General features: G+C 40.7%; 1 protein-coding gene across 1 annotated transcript in view; it reads right to left on the bottom strand.

Annotated features, from left to right (window-relative positions):
- TET1 (tet methylcytosine dioxygenase 1) overlaps window positions 1–22203 on the bottom strand; it is a gene marked incomplete at its 5' end in the record, with an annotated part of 63110 nt that extends 40907 nt beyond the window's left edge. The window contains 2 exons of the mRNA XM_082486319.1: window positions 13706–13756; window positions 20272–22203. Coding sequence (XP_082342445.1) covers window positions 13706–13756; window positions 20272–22203 — 1983 coding nt within the window. The remainder of the gene's footprint in view (window positions 1–13705; window positions 13757–20271) is intronic.
- Window positions 22204–23237: the final 1034 nt, after the last annotated feature.

The following is a 23237-nucleotide window of genomic DNA, read 5'->3' as shown; positions in this document are numbered from 1 at the left end:
ATTTCTATTTATATTAAATTGTCTTTCAAATTTAATTCTTAAGTCACAATAGACAGTGCTAGTATTTAATCTTATTGTAACATCTAAAGAATTATTTAAATATTCTGTAGCCTTAAGCCCTACTTAACAAGAAAACCAGTACTGCTTTTCGGATCAGATATAAGCGATACAACTGGTTAATTAACCATATGTCGGCACAGTACATCTTCGCAGTTCCCAGAAAATAGCACCCAGTTTAATGTAAAACATTCTGTTAAATCAGACATATTTCTGTGGTCATACCGACTAAAAAGCATGGTCTTCTCTGAGAAAATAACTAAGAAGAACAAATGCAAAATAGATTTATGATTAATCATAACCATCAAGATGGAATTGCCAGAAACCCGCAGGCAAAATAAGGCATGCGGAACCAGCTCCATCTGGAGCCCAGAGTTCACCTCACAACTGATTTCTGATTGATAAAAAACAAAACTGGGCATCTACAGCATGCTATAGATATTACCAGAGTCATCATAAACTCTCATGGAAATAACTGTGTAAAAACATGTCCAGCACCTACACAGCTGAGTCAAACCTATGGAAATCGCACAAAGAAAGAAAGATACCTTTTTTATGCTTTTTCATTACACACAGACGCTGACTAACAGTCTGTGAGCCTGAACTCCTCTGGATCCTGGTGACTTTCAATCAATGACCCACAGACCCAGGGGATCACTGAGCAATTTCTAGGGGATCCACAAAAGCAGTTAAGCAGGTCTATTATTAGCAGGGGTACACGCATTACACAGGCCTCTGCAACTGTACCAGAAAAGATTTTAAGAGTCCACCATGGAAAAGTAAAAACCCACAATTCTATACCTGTGTAAAAGCTGGATTTCAATTACCTTAATCTAACTTCAGAAATAACTAGGATATGAAATTGTTGGGCTTTTCTTCAGTAAAAGTATAGATAATATCTCTATCAGTCCAAAAGTTGACCCAAGCATGTAAAATCATAGAATCACAGAATCGGCTAGGTTGGAAGAGACCCTTGGGATCATCGAGTCCAACCATCTACCCTACTCTACAAAGTTCTCCCCTACACCATATCCCCCAACACCACATCTAAACGTCTCTTAAACACATCCCGGGATGGTGACTCAACCACCTCCCTGGGCAGTCTATTCCAATGCCCGACCACTCTTTCTGTGAAAAATTCTTTCCTAATGTTCAGTCTAAATCTACCCTGTTGGAGCTTGAAGCCATTCCCTCTTGTTCTGTCATTAATTACCTGTGAGAAGAGACCAGCACCAACCTCTCTACGGTGTCCTTTCCAATAGTTGTAGAGAGTGATGAGGTCTCCCCTCAGCCTCCTCCTCCTCAAACTAAACAGTCCCAGCTCCTTCAACCGCTCTTCATATGATTTGTCTGCTAGACCCTTCACCAGCTTCGTTGCCCTCCTCTGCACTGGCTCCAGCACCTCGATATCTCTCTTGTATTGAGGTGCCCAAAACTGGACACAATACTCAAGGTGTGGCCTCACCAGTGCTGAGTACTAAATTGTTACTAAAAATTATTTAGACAATTAGGAGGCTGAGGAGATAGAAGCAAATAGATTAAAACAGCTCCCCAGCATTTGCACGTTTTCAACACAACACATGTTTGTATTCCTTTCATTTTTAGAGGTTGTCACTCACTAAATTAAAAAAAAATAAAAAAAAAAAAAATCTAAGTCTGGCCGACTGAGAGCAATGAGATGTATCACAGTTCTGTCAACTATGTTGCTCCTCAATGGAATACCTTAATCTGACCAAAAAGCACTGTTATGCTCAAAAATACTCAGCATTTTCCTTAATCTGCTAGTGGCGTACAGGTGCGGTGCTGTGTCCCCATAAGACCCCAGTGAGCCCAGCAGTAAAGTGGGATTATTTTTAAAATAAAATTATCCCTCATACATCATAACTTCCACTAACATTACTGGAAGCTGCCCACATGCAATGAGGAAGAAAAAAGAACCAGATGAATCATATCATTGGCATGATTTGATTCATATTTTATTTTTCCACACAAAGAATAAACATTATCACAAAATCATATTTTTTTTTAAATCAAACTCTTTTCCTTTTGAGCACTATGTTGCCTTTTCTCTTCTGTTACTGAACTGCAATGAAACCTAAACTATCTTTTTTTTCCCTCTCTTACCAGACTTTCCAGTGGCCTTTTCTGTTTAATATGCGAAGTTATTGTTTCCCAACATAAAAAGAAATGCAGACACACTAACAGAGGCAGAGCTCATTTAATTCTTCTCCTCAACGTAAGTCTGGCAGACCAAAAGTAATAGCTCAGCAAAAACCTTTTGCAGCTGAACAACCTAGAAGCAATCTATCTTTAAGTCCTGAATCAGGACTCAAAAAAACCCTAGTGAAAATTACAGACAATGATACCACAGTTCCAAGCCAGTGTCTCAAAATTCATGGAAGTTAAGCACATAAGTCCATTCTGATTGATTTCTAAAGCTTTTACACAAGTGTAATGAAATGCTGAAAAATAAACCAGATCAATAAAAGTAATTTCCTCTCTTCCTCATTAAGGAGAGCACTACTCTATCTGGAGACATAAACCACTAACAAATCATGTTCTAGCTTAGACTCGGCAGTAGTTAGTGCTATTTGGACAGGAATCATAGAGTACAGCCTGCTGCAGCCATTGCTATATTACTTCAACTTCAACCAGACATTATCTCTTATATACACACACTCATATACACACACACACGCACACACACACACACAAAATATCATTCTGTGAGCTAATGCTTCCAGCACACATGAAAAGCCAGCTACAGCAAATCATTTCACCATTCTGAAAAGGGTCAGACTTTAATATTAAACTTTTCTTTTAACACAAGATGCCTCTAAGGTAGTGCAAAGAACTCACCATTTCACAATCAAAATACAATGCCAAAGCTACTCTACAATATTTCCACATCTTCTGTACAACAGAAAGCAGGCCATAGGTTTATGTCTCGTTTCAAACTCTATAGGTTGTAACAACACATATCGTACACTAAAGAAACAATCACTCCCAAAAAGCAGAATGATGCTCAGATCAAGGGCTGACAAAACGGCAGTATGAGCAAGCTCTGACGAGTTACATGACAACCAATGCCAAGTCCCCCTAACTAGCCCTCCCTATAGGATTCTGCCCAGGTTCTCATGTGAATACAGATCAAAAAATGCTTGCACCCCCTAGCTTGTGCCAATAACCGGGAAGACCCGAAAGGCAGTTCTTCCAAGGTCACAACATCCATCAACATAAAAGGAAGAGTGGGTGAGAAGCGCTTGCACTTTGCTTCGTTTTTCCATTGCAGTGCAATGGGTAAGCTTGGATCCTCCTGCAGTGTCTGCAGCCACGTAGCCAGCCCCACGTGCCCTTCCACGCTGGCACAGGGCTGGCAGCTCCTCAGAGCTCAAATACTGCAACAGAAGTTTTCTTTCAGGAAAAACTGTTTGGAAAAAAAAAAAAACAAACACGCAGATGAACTTCATCTAACATTCAAACAGGGTGTTTTACTCACGATCCAATTTTCAGATGTCACTGCTTCACTGAAAGATAAGAAAGCATTAGCCAGCTGACCAGCAGCCATTTACTCCTATGCAATTTATTCCTACTCTCTAGCGTCTGCTCCCCAGGTCATGCAGAAATTCAGTGGAATTCAGGACCTGCACTGTACAGAACCAACTTACAGGGATATGGAGATAAGATAGGGACCGGATAGGGAGACAAAGAGCACAGGCGAGGAGAAACAGTTGCTTAACCCGAGTGCTATGTAGAAAGCTGTGCACTGGTTAAAACAGAGATAAATGTAATGGCGGGATGCTCTGGAAAATATAGGCCACCTTCTAAGTACAGCAAAGGTTTTTTTGCATTCAAAAATAAATGCAGATACAATAATACATTTAAGGATAAACTTCTATTTAGGATCACACTACTCCAAGAAAAAAAAAATACTTTACTACGGGTAACAGAGACAACAGTAATGCGCTGTAAGTTACTGCCCAAGGCTGCAGCCTGAGCAGGGTTTCCGAGCAGGCTACAGGAACAGAGAGGAGAGCAGCTGAGTAGGGCCCAAACCACAAGCTGGCGCATATTCCCATGAACCTCACCAGAGGCACAAAGCAATTACCACCACACTAGCGTAACAACCACGGACAGAAAACACTCTCTTAGTACACCACACTTCTAGAGCAGCTCAGGTAAGGCACATTTTCCACAGGTCTCTGCGCAGAGAAGCGGATTGTGGCCCTGTATTAATACAACACAGCCTGCATATACAAGATGTTCTGTTCCTCAGGAGAACAATGTTCACAGATGGCACTGATGAACAGGACAGGTATTCTGTATTTTAGAAGCTACTGCAATAAAGGCAAATAACCTCTACTCTTGGTAAAATGATGTAGACAAGCTTTAGCAGAGGGGCTGGTTTATACAGAAACTCAGAGGAACAAGAGGTTCTGCAAAACCAGAGGAAGCAACCCGACCTGAGACACGCAGAGATTGCTCAGGACACCCAGGCCTTCCTGAAGGGATTCCCCTCACCCCTAACTCCCCCACAACCGAGTATCAGATCCACCCAAAGCCACCAACTTGAGTATCACAGCAGGTACCATTTCACACTGGATCTTACAACAGCCGGAAAGTCTACTCTAGCTGACAGTGTAATTTTGGTTTGTATCCATATCCACAACAGCAAAGAACATTCTCCAAGTTACAGGTTAGGTCTCTCCTTCTCAGTTTCATCTCCATTTTATCCTCTCTGCCATGCTCTTCTAACAACAGGCAGCTTTCCCGCCAGAAAAGTTCTCCTGCCCACTTTGTATAACAACTTCAGGGAGATCACTTACAAGGAAGATCTACAGTATCAGACCTTAAAGGATGCACTTACTAAAAAAAAAACAAACAAACAAACAAAAAAAAAAAACCAAACACATCAAAAACTACAGGGTGCTAATTCTGGCTCCAAAGGCTTCAAATGGTGACCCCCAGAGAAGTGTATTTACTGGATTACCACTTGGAAAAACACGCTCAGCCACAGACACCTCCTACACAGGCACCCAAGAAGTGGATGTATTAAAAAAGAAAAAAAAAAACAAACATTACAGTACTTTTTCTGCCACAGAAGCAAACATAAACAAGCATCTTGCTTGGTGGTTTTTGTTTTGTTTGGGTTTGGGGTTTGTTATTTACTGGTGGTTTGAATTACTCAATCATTTGTCTTCAACATTGAAACCAAGCACTCAAAGAGACACTCGCAGCTCTGGAAAATATAGCACTCAATTAAGACACAAAAGACAAATGATACCATCAGCAGCAATACGTATTCCCTAATACAACCTTCCCCTAATGTGCTTTAACTCAAGCACAGAGATGAAAGAAAATCAGTCTTTGAATTTATCCATCTAGCTAATGTCTCTTGTGGTCCTACTCATTTATGAAACCATCACCATAGCATTAAGAAAGTACTGCCTGGCCCTTAACTGTAAATGGAGAATTATCACAGTGTTCGTAACAGGGTCTTCAGGGAACCGATCACAGCTATACATAATATTTTTAGCAGTGACCTGAAAGAACAGTGAAATTAATACTGATAGAAAAATAGCAAATAATGAAAAGATCAGACATGATGCTTCATAAACTAACTGGAAAGCCAGCTGCAAGCACACATTTCAATGCAGCTAAAGGTGAAGTTGTATATCTAGCAACAAAGACGTGGGACTGTATTTACAAAATGCAGGTCTTCATTTTTAGAAAGCAATGACTTTAAGGAAGACCTTAACATGGTCAATAATCAACTCCACAGTAACTATAGAAACTCCTACTGAAACTTTATGGCCAAAAGGGTTAGTAAGATTCTTGGGTGCATAAACAACAAAATTAGGAAAAGACGGGTTATCCTGTACTTGGCACTTTTGCACCTGCTTGTGGAATAAAAACTCCAGTTCTGGCATACCCAATTCAAGCAAGACATTGATATGCTGGAGAGGGCTTGGAGCACCAAGAAAGTGACAAAGAATTGAAACATCTTGAAGTGAAAGCCTCCAGTTCACTCTCTGCAATTTACCGAAGAAAAAGAAAATTGAAAAGCCACAAACTGCAGCTATGTGGAAAAGAAAGCTGATAACAGAAGGCTCCTTGTTCTAGCAAACAAAAGTATAACAAAACTCAATGACTTTAAGCTAAGGCCAGAGAAGTCTGGACTGGAACTACAGTGCACATTTTTGCAGTGGGATGGAGAAAGAGTAAAGAATCTTTTAAGCACCTTGTTAGGTGTTTTGATACACTTTTCATCCATGGGAATTTTCAACTGCTAGTTCTTTGAGATATTTTTAAAGCATGATGCTTAATACCAGTAAGTCCCACTAAATTGCTACAGTCTGCAAGACCTCTCAGGACAAGAACAAGTGATCACAATAAACTTGCCTGGCACTACCATATGTGAACCAAACTGATCCAAGTTAGTAATTTTCCTTCAGTTTCACTTCACTAAAGATCTGAACTGCTAAGGTAACAATGTAACATCCCCCCTCCTATAATCTAATCAGGAAGACAGTCACCTCCTTAATTTAGGGCCCAGTTTAGGTGCCTAACCATTTGCTGCACAACAAAGTACTTAATTTACAAGTTGCTGCATGCTGGTAGCAGACCTGGTCTGAGAGCAGCTAAGACACACAGCACCTTAAGTTAACAGTGCCAACCAGCCCTCACACATATATCCTGTTTTCCCCTTACTCTGAAGTATCAGCATGGGTCCCAAATACACATCGCAACAAGTCACACACAAGTCTTCTCCAAATTTAAACATCTGTATTATGGGTATAGTCTAGCCTAGTTTTAAAGCTGATGAGGGGCCACAAGACTATGAAAAATAACTAATACCCTTTAGCAATAGAAAAATTGGTGACAGGTATGTCAGAGGAGCAACTAAAGGTAACGCAGATAAGAAAGAAAAACAGTCATGCTGATGACTTAAGCCACCAAGCTACAAGGCTGCAGCACTATTCAGTATTTTTCATCTATGTTTTGCTTATTCTCATCAGGAAAAAAGCCTACAAAATGGCAAATGATGTTTCTCTTTTGTCTCTCAGAGCTAGCACACCTGTGGTTCTAAGTAAAGCTCAAAATGGAATTTACACTGTATGTAACTTCCACTTCCTCTTTACAGGAGTACCAACTTTCACTCATGTACTGGAATAACAGCAACATTGGTCTGGAGCAGTGCTGCAACAACAGCGGTGTTTGCGCTGCAGAATTCAGACAGCAATCATCTGTCACAAAAGTAAATGCTTTACATTTTTAGATACATAGAAATTTTTCTTCTTATTCACAAGTTCAGCAAAACCTTTATTTTAGGAAAATAAAAGGTAGAGCCAAATTTTACTGCAGAGCACCAATTAAATTATAATACAGACAACACCAACAGAACACTGATCGAGAACAGAATTCACAGTCAAGTGTCAAGACACAAACCACTCAATTTTAAGTCTGCCTTGAAAAATCCTATTATTCCAAAAAGTTTAAGGTTAAAGCTGTTAGGACAGTAAGGACAGTCAAATATATTCTATGTCCTAATTTTACATAAGTTAATGAAAAGTCATTGTTGTTAGTTCCTTATATGTAATTTCCACTTTCTTTTTACTTGATATTGGTTAAGTTTCACGTATTTGACATTTAAAAAGAAAACACCTTCATAAGAATGCATGGATTCTTCTTCCCTCCCAAATGAGATCCTATAATTACACATTTATTTTAGTAGGAATGAAATATTTTGGTCTCTACATAGGCAAGGCTCCTACTAATGTCACTGGGAAAGTTTGCTGCAGTAGTGCCTGCTAAATTAACTTTCTCATACTCAGTTACACTAAATATAAAAATCTTAGTATAACATTGCAGAAAGAAAAAAAAAACAACACAGAAGTGAGAATCTGGTGCCACTCAAGTAAGTCTGGGGCTTCTCACTGGTTTTCTCTCACATCCACTACTAAAAGCAATAATCAAACTTGCTTAGCAATACAGTATCGGATTCTAAACAAGTAGTGCCCATTCTCAAAGCATTTTCTAGATATTACCATCTATAAATGTGTAGACAAACAGCAAACACTGACAACAGATTTCTGGAATTTGCAAAGCCATCTCAATTATTTCAATGCCTACATTACACACAGCAAGTGCAAATATTCAAGAAAGCTCATAATCCAGTAGTAAATACAACTAGTATCAACAAAACTACATACCTGGAATAGGAAACCAGTGTTTATTTCAGAGTGCTTCAACTTCATTAAGAACACCTGAACAATGTAGCAATATACCTATGCATCTGACCTTCATCTACACATGTAGATTTTCCTTCCTTCCCACAAACTAATTACTTTTACTGATTATTTTATGACATTTTTGATCAAATATATTTGCTACCTTTTTAAGAAACACCACCTCTAAATCCACTAAAGTGGAAGACGCAGCACTGCACTAAAACACACAGTGACAGTCAAGATTTATAAATAAATACCGATTCAAAATGTGCAAAAAACCCTCCAAACCCACTATCATCGCTAGGTTCAGCCTGGCCTTACTCAACACTTGCCAGCCTCATTGTGCCTCTGCCTCCACCATTCCCTGAGAAGAATAGTAGTGCTCTCCTTGCAACTGCTCTGCTACAGCAACAAATGAATTAAAACAGAAAACACTACTCCTCCCTGTCCTCCTCTCAAAGGACTGTGTCCCTTTCTTCCCTCAACATTTTGGGGAGTTGGGTTGTGGGGGCAAAGGGTAGCACCATGGTGCTGCTTGGCAAGCAGTGCAGGGGTCCTGAGAAGAAGGTGGATGGATGGGAGAGGGAGAAACACTGAAGTAAGGGAGCTCTGCAGGAACAGGGGGGAAAAGGAACAGCGAGCATCTCTGCATCCTATACAGCTCACCCTGCACCACAGGAAAAAAATCTTCAAAGCACAGACTTCAACTCCCCCAGAAACTGGCTGGAAAAATTAAGGATTAGAAAATTACTAGAGTAAGATTAATAATTCACAGACCATTTACAAAGGCTGCCTTTGTTAGGACTCCATTCAAAAAACATCTACATACATGAGTAGTCTTAGCAGCACTGTACAAACAAAATATGGAAGTGCTTCATATGCTCACATAAGCGCATTCACGTGGAAGTGCTGGAAAGGCTGCACGTGGAAGTGTGCTACTAAATTACAACCAAAATCATGTCTGCGCACATCAAGTGAGGTGAATGAACCCATCAAGAGCAAAAAACTTTAATCCCATTTAGACAGACGCACAGCCAGTTTGAAAAAGGCCAAAATGAGAAGAACATTTCTTCCAAAAAATGATACCTAGATATTTTTTTTAAAACTAAGTTAGCAGTTAAATTACTTTTTTTTAAAATAGAAGTTAACTAATTTCTGTAGGCCACTCACATATCAAGAGTAAGCTCTCCCTATCAAAAAAGGGAGCAAAAAGGCACATAAGAAACAGGCAGACACTTTCAACCAGTACTCAAACAATTTTAATTGGTATTTACTGAAGGAACATGTTCCAAGGTGTTAATGTCCCTTTAAAAACACAAAGAATAAGATAAGTATTTTCTGAACAACATCCTTTCCAACTTGTATTACACCATTCTGTCTTCTTCCTCTGTAAAATTCCACTGCAGTGCAATTCCATCCATTGACTTGCTCATATATTACTTTAAAGGGAAAAAAAAAAAAAAAAGAGTAATAAAATTGAATTTCTTCCAGCTAAGTATTCTGGCAGACATTTTGCACTAAAAACATACACCATAATTTAGAATAAATGCTCAAAATCAGTTCAATCCATGCTCACTCAAAGCATTACGATGAACATTAGCAGTTACTTAACTCCTGTTAACACACATAGGAGCTTGAAAAAAAGGTGTATTTTTAATTTCTTTAAGCAGAAAAACTAAAACTTCATTGTAGAAAGGGTAACAGCAGGTCTGCCAAACCAATTTTTTTTTTATATAAGAAAGTCTATGCTTTGTGTGTATGGAGGAGAAAAATTAAGAGAGTGCTCAAATATGTATTTGTAGCTTTGATGGAAATGAAACTTTTACTTGTTCCTAATATGATGTTTATAAACAAACCAAAAGTTCTAAATATTGAGTCATCTCTGACTTTTAGCTTGGCTTAAACTGAACAAATTTTACAGAGTTTAGCAGGCATCGTTCGCACTTTTCTGGTGCACACGATTACCCTTATAGTGTTTATGCATAAACATGCAAACAGTATGTCTGAGGACAAAGAATGTGCATGCAGTTACAATACTCACTTAGCACTGCATATATTATTCTGGATCTCTCTCCCACAGTTTCTTCCCTTTTTTCTCTCTCTTTCTTTTTTTTGGGGTCAGTTTTGTGGTGTTTTGTTGTTGTTTGGTTTGTTGTTGTTTGTTGTTTGTTTTTTTTTTTTTTTTAAATCTTTTAAATCTCCATCAATGCAGGAAAAATCGGCAGCCATCCAAATGGTAACCTCAGCTAAACAAAACCTAGTAGAAAGACCACGGACTCCACCTTCTTCATCAGCTGGATTTTGATCTATGGGAGGTTTCCTTACCGGTGCCACTGCTGTCTATACTTGATAACCACAGATTTCCCTGACAATATGCCATGTCCAAGTGTCCTGTTCTTCGAAGCTCATGACTGCAAACTTTTCCCCACCATTAAGGAGAGGTGCAGCACACTGCACTGCAGTGAGAACACTGATAAGTGGCTAAAAGAAAATTACATGAAGTCAAGCAGGGTGCATAATACACCTTTTGAAATGCAGGCAAATTAATTTTTAAGTATGAATCCCTTCTATATAGACTTTCCATTATCAGGAATAAAATTAAAGAACTGTCTGCTTAACCAGGGAAAAGACACAATATAAACGGTAAGAAAAAACATGAGTATATTCCTTCCTTAGCATCCATTACTATGGACTCACAAAGACTCTTTCTTCAATGAGCATTTGCTTGCTAGAAATGATGAGTATTTCAGATACGCTTTAAAAATAAACATGGAGAACCTAATATAGTATTTATGGCACAAAAGAATTTCCCAAATGACTCCTCCTACAATAACCAGAAAGGAGCACCAAAACACCAGTGGGTAAAACGACAAATAGTGAGAGATACAGTATAATACCACCTATCACTTTTAGTCTTAATGTTTGTATCTGTCCAACCTGTTTTCAACAGGAAAGCACTGTTTATTTTCACCCTGTACAGAAGAATTCGTAGATATGTTGGTCCTAAGAAGCACAATTAAAAAGTGCACTAGCTCTCCAAGTAAATAAATGTGCACCTATAAAAGTTAGGAGGATCAGAGAAATACTAACTCCATGTATTATTGGAAAAAAGTACTACAAATCCTCCTTCAACAAAGTTTACAACACTATTTGAAGCAAAATATCTGGTAAAATTTCAGAAGTGTCACTGGTCAGATGCCCTCAACCACAACCAAGTGTTAAATTAAAAGCTGAAGTTATAATTCAATAGCTGTGACAATACCACCTCCCAAGGCAGTCCCACCAATAACAAGCCAAGCTAGAGAGTCATATACCAGAACAGCATATTTCTAAAAATGCCCTTGTAAAGAAGTCTGCAAATTATGTAGCTTTTTCTAAGTTACTGCAGAGATACAAAACCTAATTTAAGATGACCAACCTCCCTCCTCCCCTGCAAAAAACAAAGGAAAACCCCACCAACCCAAATCTAGGTGTTTCATGAGATGCCTTCAGGGGTACTGTGCCTTACTTGGTGCATGCAAGTGAATAAACTCTTACAAAATACACTTCAGCACCACAAAACAAAGACAAATACTAGAAAACACAAAGAACAGTACTGAAAACCAAAGAGGAAACACTGCAGATTCAATTCAGCAAAGGAAAAGTCAAACCAGAAATAAACACAAGTCCAATGACTAACTTACGATACTATGCACACATAAAAACAGACAAATCTTTCCATTTAAGAGCCAAGGAAAAAAAAGACTCTTCAGAAGGCTTTTCGGAAAGGAGAAGAACGACAGCATCATATTACATAGCAACCTGCCCTGCCATCAAATCAGAAACAGTGGTAAAATGAACTCAAGAGAAAAATCTGAAGACCCACTATGAACTCCTACTGTAGACAGATGCCTTATACAACACATCTGCCTATCACCAAAAAAAAAAAAAAAAAAAGATTTTGCACACTTTGACAGAACAGGTGTCATACCAGTTACACCTTACAAAATTGAATGACTCATCTATAAACAGTCCTTATTTTGCACACTGCTATCAACTTAACCAGACAAAACATAGAATGAACAAATGCTGAAGTTTTAACTACACCTATGTGCTATGTTACAAGAGCAGCAGTGATTAAAATAAGGAATTAAAAGCATATCCATGACTTAATGAAAAAAAATGACTGATTTATTTAATGAAAGAAAAAACACACTTGCTAGTGTCATACAATCACAACTACTGTTAGCATACACGGAGGTGGTTTGCACAACTACTCCCCACATGAAAAGAGACAACCCTTGAGGTTGGACGTACTTGCAAGTCCAATAAGGTTATTTGCTCCTTGCTTAATCTTAACTTTTAACATTGCTTTATCTTACAAAATCGTAACTCCTTTAAGCAAGTTTCTGTAACATGTAACAGTGAAGACAAAACCGGTAAGAAATCAGGATGTTTTCAAATGAAGTTACTCTACAGACGTTCAGCATTTATCAAACCCACTACATCCAATAACTTGTGAAACTTTAATATCCTGAAACAGTACTAAACTATCTTACATTACATTTAGCTGGTATAAGAGAAAAGATCTACAAAGCAAGTTTAACGATATATATTTGTTCTCATTTTCCTTAGCTTCATCTTGCTTGTACCATCCATCCTCCCAACATTTTAGTTTGAAACAACAGAAGTAATGACTAACTTCTATTCAAAACATTCTAAAGACTAACTGAAAGACACAATATCAACGTGCTACCTGTTACTTTTGTAAAAAAAAAAAAAAAAAAAAATTAGCCATGAGTGTAGTAAGTCTGTATTTTGTTATAAAAACTGAAACGTTTCCATTTGAAACACCAATCTTTTGTTATCGTGAAAGATAGCCATCTTAAGAATCTGGAAGAAACGTGTAACCACGTGAAACTGAAGGCTGTTGTAAGTTTACAAAATTTTCAGTTTCACTTGAGGTGTTCTAAAGTTTAAAGAAAAGAAGGAAATCAAACCTACAGTAATGTACGCATATAATTTTGTTAATTTGGTTTGCATTGTAACATTGACTTCTCGCATTAAATTAATGATACCATAAAATATATACATTAAAAGCCCCACCAACATTCAACTGTTCCCTTTGGAAGTATGAAACTAGGAAGAGAGGAAATTAAAGTGAATCTTCAATGCAATGGAAAGCAAACTTTTTGGTCTGCAGACTTGTGCAGAAAGATTCAAATATGTATACAACATGCTGGAGAGAAAGAGGAGGGGAGAGGGAAAAAAAAAAAAAAAAAAAAGAGACATGTTCTGTGCTTTTAAAATTAGCTAATCTCCTGAATAGCTGGAAAGCGCCGCTTCCCAGAAATTAACCCTTTGGCTTCCTAATCTCTAGGACAAGAAAACGCTGCTTAAAATGGGAGGGGATAAATATTAAAGCAATCATCGGTTACCTTTAAAACTCTTTGCTTCCTCCTCTGAGGTCTTTTGTTTTCAGTTAGAACCTAAAAAAACATCAAATTGCAGAATAAGTTGTGGTCACAAAGGCAGACACCCTCCGATTTTATTATCGAACTGCAATATTTCTTAAAATACCCAGAATGCTTTACATGCGGCACTTTAGAGGGCCGGCGGAGGCTCTACGCGGCCCCTCCGCCGCCACCCCGACAGACGGCGACGCCGGAGACGGCCGAGGGGAGAGGCCCGGCCGCCCCCCCGCAGCCGGCCTCGCTGGTGCCCCGCATTCCTCACAGCGGCGCCCACCGGGCGGCCATCTTGCTTCCTGCCGCAGCGGCGCCCTCCTCCAGGCGGCGTCGCGGGCGCGAGCCTCGTGCGGCTCTCGCCGCGCGCGCGCGCGCCCCGCCTCCTCCCTCCCTCCCTCCCGCGCGGGCGGGCGCGCGCGCGCCCCGGCCCTGCCCAAACAAAGGGTCTCCTTGTGCGGGCGCCGCCACGGCCGCCCGCAAGAGGCGGCACGGACTCGCCGCCCCGCCGGATACGGAGCCGCCGCCACCGCACGGCCTCGGGCGCGGGGGGCTGGTGGGCGGGCACCCACCCGTGCGGCGGTCGCGGGGTCTGTCGGGTCTGCTACATATGCGGGGGGGAGGAGGGGGTCAGGCGAGGACACGGCGCCGGTGCGCGTGCACGCGTGCCTCCACGCACACGCCTTGCTTGGTGTAGAAGGGCTCCCGGGACCGGCACCGGGAGCCCGGGCCGCCGGGTACCACCCACATGGATCCATCTCCACCCGCTCCTACAGCGCCTCACACAAACAGGGCACCCCATAAAGATGAAACGCACTTGTTTCCTCACCTCTGCACCTGCTTAAAACCTCCACGCAGGCGGGAGAAGGATGGAGGGGGCACAGCTCGACCACCGCTCTCCAGGCCAAGCTCGCCCATGTCACACAGGCACTTGCCAGCCCTGGACCACGGACCACTAACGACACATCGAAAACGCACCACCTGTCACCCACCCATTGACCAAAACTATTCACAGTTGACATCTAAACCACTTGGCCATAGATTTCCAGACTACGCATGAAAAAACCTACAAGAACATCCTTTCAGCCAATTTAAAATTGGTAATTTAGCAGTAGTTAGAGAAAAAAAAAAAAAGTACAATTCCTGGCCGGTCATTGGTGCAAATCAGTTATGTAGTGCAAATGCTCCGATGCAGACACACAACTCATTCTGCAGCATATCGATCAAGTAAGAGAAAGCTCTTGCCCGTTTTTGTTGTCTGATACTACCTTGTATTTAAGCTCATTTGTTGCACCACAGTTCTGTATTAAATCAGATTTAGAACCAGGTAAAATAAAAGTACGGATTTGTAATGCCTTCCTAAAACACCGCAAGTCTGCAAGGGTCTTTAAGTGTAATAAAAAGAAGAGAGGTATATACACACGGTGATCTGACTTCTTTGCAGTTTTGGCTACTTAAGATGCTTTATGGTCCAGGAAAAAAAAAAATATTAAAAAATATTTATTTTGTTTGCTTAGAAACCTAAGACCCAGTATTCTTATTTAATCCCCAGGTTGTTGCATGCACCGGACAGCGCTTAGGCGGTAGTTTCAGGTTTCCTGGTTAGTTGGGCAGTTTCCCCTCCTGTTAGGATGGGTCCTCATACACAAGGAACGAAAGAAATCTCTTCATCTCTTCAAATAAAAATTTCTCTGTAAAAGCTGCAAGAACTGGCAGAGAAAATAAGGAGCAGTGAAGAGGCAACTTCTTAAAACACATCCACTGAAAGTAACTAGACCCCAAACTAACCCACTTCTTTCTAATTTAGGCTGCACCATAGTCCACACCCAGGATCACAGAGAATAGCAAAGAAGTGTGAGTTGCAATTATTTTACATACCCACAGAGCACACGTGTGTAAAATAAAAGTGAACTGCACTACTCCACCCCCTGCCCTGCACCCACGGAGCAGGCTGTACGCAGCTTTGCCACACGTTCCCCAACTCTTCCAGCCCATGTGCTATATCCCCTTACAAAACTCTCCAGTATCGTATTCAAGAGTAGCATTTTTATGCTCACTCATTTTGAATTTCAACTGGCTTAAATATTTCTGGAGTCTATTGTAAAATAAATACCACAAAGTCTAAATTTCTTGATTATAACTAGGTCTGGCTAGAAAACAAGATTTTTTTTTATTTTTTTTTTTTTTTTGAGATTTCGACATTTGGTTTTGTTCCCAAAGCAGAGCAAACCTTTCAAAAATTCAAGAGAAGATAGATGGGATGTGCGAGACCAAAGTTCAAGCCCCCGGTCTGCATCAGGCAAAAAGCCCTAACTACCAAGCTGCTCTAATAATTATCTCCCCCTTTTTAAGTTTTAAGCAGAAATTTCATTCAGAACCTTGAGAAACTTCCCCCGAAAAATAGTTGCAGAGACAGATAGTAGCTGTGAAAGCTTTCTGTTAAATCAGCATTTTCCATTTAAGGAATGGCTTACTGGAAAGTTCCCAACCAACTCTAATTGCTGCATCCTTTTTAAATATGTCTGGGTTTTTGGTGGCACGTTAAAAACCCACAAGCAAGCAGGCCCTTATTGTTATTTAATATTTCCATGTTACTCAGATTACAGCTATTGAATAAGATGTCTCAAGACACCTTGGTCAACCCAGTGAACTTACACTCAGTGAACTGATTTTATTTTTTTTTTTTTATTATTTTTTCCAGTTTGTTGACTCCAGGTCCCACTAAATCTAACACGGTCCATTACCTAATACGAATTAAAGCTCTCCCCCAGCAGATGCTTTCAAGCCAGAGGGCTCCCTGCCCAGGTGGGATCTTAAAACAGGCAGAGAGCCCTCTTGGGCTGACAGCACCTGCCGTGCACCACAATCGACTCAATCGAGGACTGTCAGTGCCCAGAAGGCAGCGTTTTGATCCCGAGCGTGTGCTGCTACACTCATCTATGCCAAACAGGAATCCTTTTTCCAAGGAGAAAAATTAACAGAAATGATGGACCACCTTCCCTACCCACATGCTGGTTTTGAAGCCGACGAAATCCTTGCCCCACATCGCAACGCATTCAGCCAGCCTTGACACGCATGATGATGCGACAACAGCAGAGCAGACCACTTCTTGACATGAAATACACTTTTTGGTAGAAAGTAACTGTGGAATAGCCTTCAGTAACTGCTAAACTATTTCAGAAGTCAGCAGTCGTGCAAAGCCAAGACAAAAATACAGATGCATCACACTCTCGTGTACGTAAACTCGTCAAACCCTCTTTTCACTGTGAAGCGTTCCCACATTATTCATTCTGAGGGGGACGCTAACCAAAAATAAAGCCTTTTTCCTCCTCTTCTCAAAGCTTGCTTACTCTTTTTATTTACCCGGCTGCTCTTTCAAAACATTCAGTAAGCAAAAGATTTTTTTTCCCCCTACATATTTTAGAGTTTTTTCTTCACCTGCTCCTGACCAACAGCCATGGTGTGAATCCCTCAGGAAGAGGGGCCTAACATACAACAATATTGCTATGCACTGGAGCTTGGAACTACAGCCCACAATGCTTTATCCAGGCTTTCACGATGTCACGTCCCTGCAAAACCCTTTACATTCAGCCAGGTAAAGTATCACTGAAGGTTTACGTGCATGTTATTTGTAAGTGATATTTTTCAAGTCCAATATAGTTTTCAAATCTTTATTTGGATTATGCATGAGTTAATGAAAATAACAGTAATGTAACTAATACCAGCTCCAAACATGCAACCGATACTCTCTGAGGGTTGAATGCTTGTGCGCACACGGGCGTGTGTGGTGGAATATGCACTTCAGTCTACATTCACGGCTTCTACCAGCCAGACCTTACTCCCTACAACTGTAAATCCACGTAAACTCTTTAAAAAAGAAAAAGTGTTAATTTTCTTTAACAGCACGCGTGGACTGCCGACCCTTGCACCAGCGATCCTACAGCCATTTAATGTACAGAGCTATCATTGACTTCATTGTGACTTTTGTTAGAATAGGAAGGGATAATTCCCTTTAAGGCAAAACACCAATGTTTAAACTATGCTCACGAAGAGCATGTCTATCCCCTACACTCTCCTCCCAGTGAATCACCTCCAAAAAATGCTTACATTCCACCAAGATGAGAGAGCGCGATGCATAACTCTTCCGAACATGGAATGCACTGAAGCCAACCTCATTTCTCTTAATTATTACGTTCACTTTCTATACCATGGACAGAGACCTACAGTTTTGTTTTTTCTCCAGCTGCCCTTTATTTGAAACACATCACTGTCATAGAAGTCCCAGCTGTTGCAGTCCCAGTCCTACCAGTTTGGGAAAACACAATGGGATTCCCTTCCGGAGTGCTACATACAATCTTATCTAAAGGACAGCTGCTGAGCAGAGCGATATAGTGTTTCCCATCCCCCAATACCTCCCCCTGTATCTCAACATCTTTAAAGAGCTCTCCTAACATACCTACATTGTAGAAATACTTCCCTCTTTCATTTCTCAAAACACGGTTTCTAGATATTACAAGTGAGGAAAGGCCTGGTTCTAGGAATATCTGAAAAGGCACCAGGTTTCATTCAAATACATTTTTATAAGAAAATACCTGACATGTTCTTAAATGTCAGGAATATTTCATTTCCTCCACACAGTACTCAAACTTCATACGAAATTTAACGAGAAATGGAGGCGACCTCTGGTGCAGCTCTAAATGCATTGTACAAAATGCAACCAGTTTAATAAAAATAAAAGCATACCAAAAAAAGCTGCCAAAGAAAAGCATAAAAACAAGGAATCTCTCATAAAGAAAGCAAAAGGAACGCCCAGAGAGGACAAAGGTGAAGGGGCAAAGCTAATCTGCAAGGAGAAGGTCAGCTTGAGCAACAAGAAAAGAAGTATGTTTAGCCTGGAAAACAAAGGTTGACAGAAAAGCTGGAGTGCTTCCTTTCACCGACCCTGCCAAAACCCTTTTTAAAACATGGCTTTTAGATCACTTCCTACCTCGACTCCACCAATTCTCTCCCATGAGCTTCTTCGATCCCCACTGGCTAAATACACAAAAGGACATAATGTCACTACTCTTTTGCTGTAAAAAGTCAGGACCAGTCCTATATCACCTTTATTGTTCTAATATGTATCTTAAGTCACATTATAGCTGTCTATCCCCTCACTTTTATTTTTTTTAAAGAGCATTTAGGAGCAGTTGCGACAAAGATTTTTGAACGAACTCTGAGCCAAGCTGTTTAAACCTACTTCCCTTAACATTATAATTTAAAATAGACTTCCCCCACAAAGGGGAATATATCATATCCCCTCACTGCTACAGGACTTTTCTTTCTGCTTTCCTACCTTAAAAACAGAACAGACTTCTCTGCAAACCCTGGTAAGCACAGGACAGAGAGTGGTGAGAACAGGAGGTCTCCCGAGATCTCCGCAGCTGACAGGAATTTCTACCTGCTGTAAGAACACACCATTTTAATGAAACTGCTATCGAGAAAGGTTTCGTAGGTGCATTCTCCCCAGCTTGAACTGCTCCACTCGGAGTACACACTGGTGCAGAGACTTGAACCTGAGTTTCCCACATCCCAAAGCAAATGTCTCAGTGACTTAACTACCAAGACGGCGTCTCCCCATCTGTGGCTCAGGTACCATTGGATCATATGAAGCAGAATGCTTCCAGCAGGACGTGGCAGTGCAGAGGCTAACTCTGCAGCTCAGGGGTCAAGGAATTCAGCTGGGATGTGGGAAATCTACGTTCAACTCCCTACTTACCTGATTTAAAGCCTGATCTTGAACTGAAATCTCTCAGGTGGTCAGTGCTGTTATCACAGGGGCATACAGACTGTCTTTTCCCCTCCTCTTTGTTCCAAAAGTAATGACCTGGGTTATAAAAGGCTGATGGATCAGAAAAATGAGTAAGAAACACAGAAGAAGAAAGCATGTATGGGGATGTGGTAAAAGACAAAGGGAGACAGGCAGGAGAAGCGAAATGAGAGAAACAGAAGAATAGACAATTAGAAAGGCAGAGAGATGTGAAAGGGGAAAATGCAGCTACAATTTGGTCCTAAAGTTTAATAAATTTATTTCCACCAAATCTGTCATCACAAGCAAATTACTTTAACTGAATTAAAAGATCAAACAGCCTGCCTTCCTTTGCTTTTTAACCTTGAGTATTTTGAAATACAGACACTCTCCCTAACAATTCACAGTCTCCTAAGACTACTCTCATTCTCCCCCCTCCCCACATTTGGCACTTCAATCTTTCTCATCTCTTCCTGCCCTCATTGTTTTGGCCAGTATCTGGAACACAAAGCTAAAGCCCTGCTTACCTCTGATTTTATGCATTTACACAGCAGGAACAAGAATAACTCCAGCTCAATTTAATCTACACCTCTATAGACAACAAGAGAAAGTTACTATACAACCTGTTAGCTCCAACAGTAACCCTAAGCTCTCTTGAAGCTGTACAGTGACCAGCATTTCCCTTTGCAGAATCTTAAGATGTACCTCAAGCCTCAAAAGAGTGACTTAATTTGCAACTTCTTTGGCTTACCTCGAAAGGTAGCATGATTGGCGGTGGTGGCTTTTTCAGTTCTTCACATTTTCTCTTTTTACATATCCGGTGACTAGTTTTGCGTTTCCTGCAACAGCTGCATTCTTCACAATTTGTTTTCCGCAGACAGGGCTCACAGACTCCACAACGCCTTCGTTTCTTTTTCTCTAGCATAGGGAGCAGAGATGAATATGGAACAGGGTAATCACCAGCTGGATTTTTAAGAGAGGATGGCCCTGAGGCCTCAACTGCTTCAGCACTGTCGCTCACGTTGCCCTGAACCAAATTCAAGCTTACTCCGACACTTCCCAGCTGTGATGAATAATCATTATGCTGCAGTCTTGAGTCAGCTGGCAAATCTGCATTTATGGCTTTTTCTGAGGCAAGAGCGGAGATTTCCGTGCTTGAAGGCAACTCCAAAACAAAACCTTCAGAGAACTGTCCAGAGCTTTCACCAGAGATTTTATCGACTGTGCTTTTTTCTAAATCCGGAGATAAAGTGGGGACATAACCCGAATTCAGTATTAATGTCTCTGCATCGATACATTTAACAAGCTGCTCTATGTCCTCCACTTCAATATTGTTTAAAGAGGTATCAGAAACTGGTTCACATGCTGTAAATAGGCTTTTTGAGTCAGATTCTGAATTCTCTCTTGTACAGCTCAAATCCAAATTTGAGTCAAGTTCTTTGTGAACGGGTACAAAATCCACAACCAGTTTCATGTGGGATTCTGCAGGTGAGCTGGCACCTTCAAAATGTAAAGGCGAATTTGATTCAGTGGCAGCCACGGAGCTGGAATTTGAATCAATGTCTTTATTCTCAGACTCTAAATCCCAGCCTGCCTTCAAGCAGGACTCTGCAAGTGAGCTTGCATCTTCTAATAAATGTTCTTGTGAGTTAAACTCAGAGGTAACTACAGGTGCAGAATTCGAGTCTTGTTCTTCACTAGGTAGCACCAGGTCCGACTCTGCCTCAATGTGGGATTTGGCAAGTGGGACCGACTCTTCTAGCAGTACTGCTGAGCTGAGGTCTGAGGTATCGACAGAACTGGAGTCAGGTTCTTTACTGTTAGGCACCAGGTCGAAGGGAGTCTCTGCACACACCTTCGAGTTTGATTCAGAGGTGATTAAGGAGTCAGAAGGAGAAGACGGAAGCACAAGCGCAGCATCTTCAACAACTGCTTCAGCTAAACTACCTGTATCGAGATCACTGGGTGTCTGCTCACAGGGCGGGTCTTCATGCTTGCATTTCACCTCTGACGCTTCTGTATTGTCATCAGTTACCTGGCTACTTGGAATGGAGTCATTTGTTTCGGGTATTTCTACCTCTTTTTCTTGACTGGCATGTGCAGTAGCAGGCTCTTCGCCTACATTACATGGAGTATCTTCTACAGGCAGAGGAGCCAATTCATTTTGTGCTAAATCTTGTTTCAAAACACTTTCGCCTGCTTCTATGTTTTTTTCTTCTACTACTGCCAGGGCTTCTTGTCCATGTTTTTCCTTTGTTTCTAGCCTTTTTTGTGCTGCAGCTTTCCTGGGTTTTGCAATTGTTGGAGTTTGGGACAATCTACGGGAGAATGATCGGTTACGGAGAGACATTGTAAAGCCATTGATGTTGAAAGAATCCTGATTATGAAAGAGGATACTGTCAGCTTTCTCCAAACTCACCCAAGACGCTCCAGACAAGGTTCTGGTTACACTGCTTCTGAGAAGTCTACCTGAAGAGCTCATGATTGGTTTCTTTTCTTGCTGTTTTTTCTTAACATCTTTTTCTTGTGCTGGCTTTTTGCCTTTTCCAGAACTAACAGCTTTTGTGGAAGTCTTTGTGGTTTTCTTTCTCACTTGGCTAGATTTCTTTTTGCCCTGGTTAGTTTTCCTTTTGCCTAACTCTTCCTTTTTGACTAATCTGGAAGGCCTTGCGTGGTGAGCCATGTCTGCGGAGTAGTAGAAATGTTAAGAGGAGAGATGGAAAAAAATCATGAGCTCTTGAGAGAACTTTTCAACAGAAAACTGCATATTCCCATTGTTGCTCTCTGTGGTGATACAGCATTAACTCTGTAACAGAAAAAGATATTAAACAGAATTAATATAATTCTAATCAATGAAGGGTGCTGCATTAAACTGACCATTTTTTAATATTTAAAAATACGCAGGTAGAATCAGAAATACTGGTATCGGACATTATGTTCAATTAACACAAAAGGTTTCAAAATATTAGTATATTGCAAAATGGAAAGCTTGCCTAAATGCCTACAAAACAAATTATTAAGCAAACAGAGCTCAAATGACGAGGCAACACCACGTATTTACTGTTTTATGCCAGTTCTAAGAAGTTTGAATTTTCTCAACCTTATTAACAGTTCATTAACCACCCTTTCCCTTGAGTAAGAACGAGTAAAGTTTACATCTGTAGCTTTACGTTCAACAGTGTATCTATCACTGTAAGGACATTCAGGAAAAAAGAATAAAGCTGAGTTTGTGTGTCTGTGCACTCATACACCACCACCAGGGCATCTCTCATTCTTTTCCCATCCATCGGCTGCCCACCATGGTACAATTCCAGATAAAATGGGAGAAGTAACTAGCTCCCTGAAGATGTCTAACTTGCAGTGTTACTCACAGGGGAACCAGACCAGGGAAGAATTGCCTTTCCCAATGTTATCCCCCAGGATAGCATACCAGCACACTGTATTACATTGCAAGCCTTGATTCCATCCTGTCTAGCTATATTAAATGTATTATGCAGACAGTTGTCCCCGTTTCATCACTATGACTACAAACATATTTGCCTTCAACAAAATACCACACATTTGCCCTAAGCTTTTGTCCCCAAACAACTGCCACACGGAAGTCCCCCAACTCCTTGAATACAGTTCAGTCATCTCAGAAGATACAGATTCTTCATGCTCCAAATCAATTTCCTTCAGGGTGCGTTGGGGTTTTTTAAATGTAAAGATATTCCCCTA

The sequence above is a fragment of the Vanellus vanellus genome, assembly GCF_965231255.1.
Source record: "Vanellus vanellus genome assembly, chromosome: 7".
NCBI classification, from domain to species: Eukaryota; Metazoa; Chordata; class Aves; order Charadriiformes; family Charadriidae; genus Vanellus; species Vanellus vanellus.
Note: the sequence above shows the minus strand (reverse complement) of the source record. Positions and strands in the feature narration are given on the sequence as shown.